At 40.4% G+C, this 2,829-nt stretch overlaps 1 protein-coding gene across 1 annotated transcript in view; it reads left to right on the top strand.

Moving 5' to 3' along the window:
• The window catches only part of LOC104492865 (chondroitin sulfate proteoglycan 4-like), a gene marked incomplete at its 5' end in the record, with an annotated part of 21,500 nt that extends 19,170 nt beyond the window's left edge, over positions 1 to 2,330 (top strand). Inside the window, one exon of the mRNA XM_010135468.1 lies at positions 295 to 2,330. Within this exon, the coding sequence (XP_010133770.1) occupies positions 295 to 2,330 (2,036 nt within the window). The remainder of the gene's footprint in view (positions 1 to 294) is intronic.
• Between the last annotated feature and the right edge of the window lie 499 nt (positions 2,331 to 2,829).

Genomic DNA, 2,829 nt, shown 5'->3' with positions numbered 1-2,829 from the left:
CTGCTGATATAGTGGGTGCTCTCCATTTTGCTATAACAGGTGAAAACACTGTCAGAATCTTTGAGATACTGGTATGTCCTTAATATTAATGTATGCATCGTTAGAAAATCTTGTCTCTTATATGTGACTGTATTTTAAAAACAGTGGCAATATATTTCAGGTCATGACATTTGGAAAAAAGTATAACAGGAAGGAGAAACTTTTCTGAGCCTTACCAGTGTTTGATATCTAATTTCTGAAACATTTCAACTATAAAATAGTCAATTTCTAAGATTCTCTTTTCCTTTCTGCTAGGTGCCACGGTCCAGGAAGGAGGTAGAGTAGTAATCAACAAAACAAATTTAGATGCTTCAAATCTATTGATTAAGCTACCTGATGTACAGCGCTCCATGTATGAAGTCTGGTATCAAGTTATATCTTTACCCCAACATGGCATGATTGTTGTTGGAGAAAGAAATGTTACCAAAGAAAAACCTAACTTCTCCCAACACATACTGAACAAATTCGGAATTGTGTACATACATGATAATTCTGAATCACTTAATGACAGTTTCACTTTTGCCATTTGGTTAAACCTGAAGAGCCAGTCTGCAACAAAGCCCCATAGTGAAGTTTTGGAGGAGATGTTTAATATCACTGTTGTTCCAGTGAATGACCAAGCTCCAGAACTGAAGACTAAAAGGCTGCACTTGAAAATCCTGCAGGGCGATGTGTCAGTGCTGGGGTCAGAGAACCTGAAAGTTGAAGACCTAGATAACACCCCAGCCGAGCTCAAATACACCATTGTTAGCAACCCCAACAATGGTTATTTAGCAATGAAAAGCAATTTCAGTGTCTCTGTTAAGGATTTCACACAAGCTGATGTTGACGGTGGTGAAGTTTGGTTTGTGCAGGATGGAAGTTCATCTTCTGGGGTGTTTTATTTCAGTGTGACTGATGGTAAACATCGCCCTTTATACAAAATATTCAGTGTTGAAGTGATACCTATTGCTCTTGTCTTGGTCAACCTTACCGATGTTGCACTTCCACAGGGCCAGACATCGGTCACTATTACTAATGTGCAGCTTTCAGCTGTCACAAATGGAAGAAGCACTAATATTATGTATGAAATAACTCAGCCGCTCAAATATGGGCACTTGATGATTGAAAATGAGCAGGTTACTAAATTTGAGCAGGCAGATTTGTACTCAGGAAGGCTGTCTTACCACCTGACAAATTTCACTGTGTCCCAAGAAGTACTGGAGTTTATGTTGTTCACTGCAGAAGGCAATCTAACAGGGCAAGTGCTGAACATCACAGTGAAACCTTTAGTACAAGTTGTACCTGGTATGCAGATTTCAAATCAAGCAGCTTACAAATTCAGAAGCAGTGACCTGGATGCTTCTGAGCTAGCTAATTTGACAAATAGTAATCCTAGATTTGAAGTGATAGTGCCCCCGTCTCATGGAAGGATTGTAAAGAAAAGGTTTGTGGGTGATGCAGTGTTTGAAGATATTCAGACATTCACCCAGGCTGACATTGATAGTGGTGGTGTGCTTCTCGACATAGATACGAATATGACAGGCATTGATCTGTTAAATGACTCATTCACGTTTATACTCAGGGCAGATGCTGTGCAGCCTGCTGTTGGCAATTTTCCCTATTCCATCGTGCCATACAGTCCTCCACTTCTGCAGGGTTTTACAGCCAAAGTGCCTGCCATAACCACTTTAAGCACGATGAACTTGAAGATTCACACTACCTCAAAAGATGAGGCACCAACCTCCTCTCAGAATCAAGAGTCTACAGTAGCACCACAGAAGACTGAACCAACCATGTGGCCAGGGCAGAATCACTGGGGAAATCTGCATGAGGAAGGTCCATTACTAAATCTGGCAATGGGAACAAGTGGATCTATGGGGACTAAGAGTCTGAGGGAGCAGGCAGGTGAAAGCAGCAACCCTTGGTATGTCATTATCCCCCTGGTTCTGGTGTCTGTGCTACTCATTGTTGCTGTTATTTGTGTCTGCATTTTGCTAATGTGTCAGAAGAAAGAGAAGACAAAGCCACATGTCAAAAGTCAGACAGATGCAGTCCTCAGTAGTCCAGGTCGATGTGTGGAACGGAGCTTGACTGTACCCAGTGTTACAGTGACTCCTCTCCTGAAGGGGGCTGAGAGAAGTACAGCCTTAACTTTCACAGCAGTAAGACATGAACAGCTGCTTCCTGCAGTGGCTTCTCCAACTGTAGAACGGTCTCAGCAAAACAGCTGGTTAAACCTTGATCCTGAAATAGTTCAGTACTGTCGAAAAACAAACCCAACTTTGAAGCGCAATCAGTACTGGGTGTAGTTATGGCCAGCTTTGGTCATGCTAATTGAGGTAGTATGGAAAAGCATATACATTGTTGACATATAATTTTTTTCTTTATGACACTTACTAATGATAGGACAAAGGATGCACTGTTAGATGAAATCCAAATACTTGTGAAATAATAATAATAATGAAAACCCCTTACTGATGACAGAGGCCATAAAACAAGATTTCCAGTTTCTACTTCAGCAAGATTCCCACTTAATTCAGTGCAGAATTTGGCCCCATAGATTTTGAGTGCACGCTGTGTATGCAATGTTTTTTTATTTTCCATGACAGGGGTAGAATAAAATGTTCTGTCATGGATTATGTATTTTTAATACAATTACTGTTTTTTGAAGAACCAAGTTTGCTATAAAGGTCTTGTATTGTTTCCTGAACCACCACTCTCATTTGAAGAATTTCCAATCATTTCTGTAAAAATTGTGAAGGTACTAATCTCAGTAATGTCATTTTGACTTGAAAGGTATTCAGAGGC

The sequence above is a fragment of the Buceros rhinoceros genome, unplaced genomic scaffold (genome assembly GCF_000710305.1).
Source record: "Buceros rhinoceros silvestris isolate BGI_N320 unplaced genomic scaffold, ASM71030v1 scaffold12114, whole genome shotgun sequence".
NCBI lineage: Eukaryota > Metazoa > Chordata > Aves > Bucerotiformes > Bucerotidae > Buceros > Buceros rhinoceros.
The sequence above is the reverse complement of the archived record's forward strand: the minus strand, read 5'-3'. Positions and strand labels throughout refer to the sequence as shown.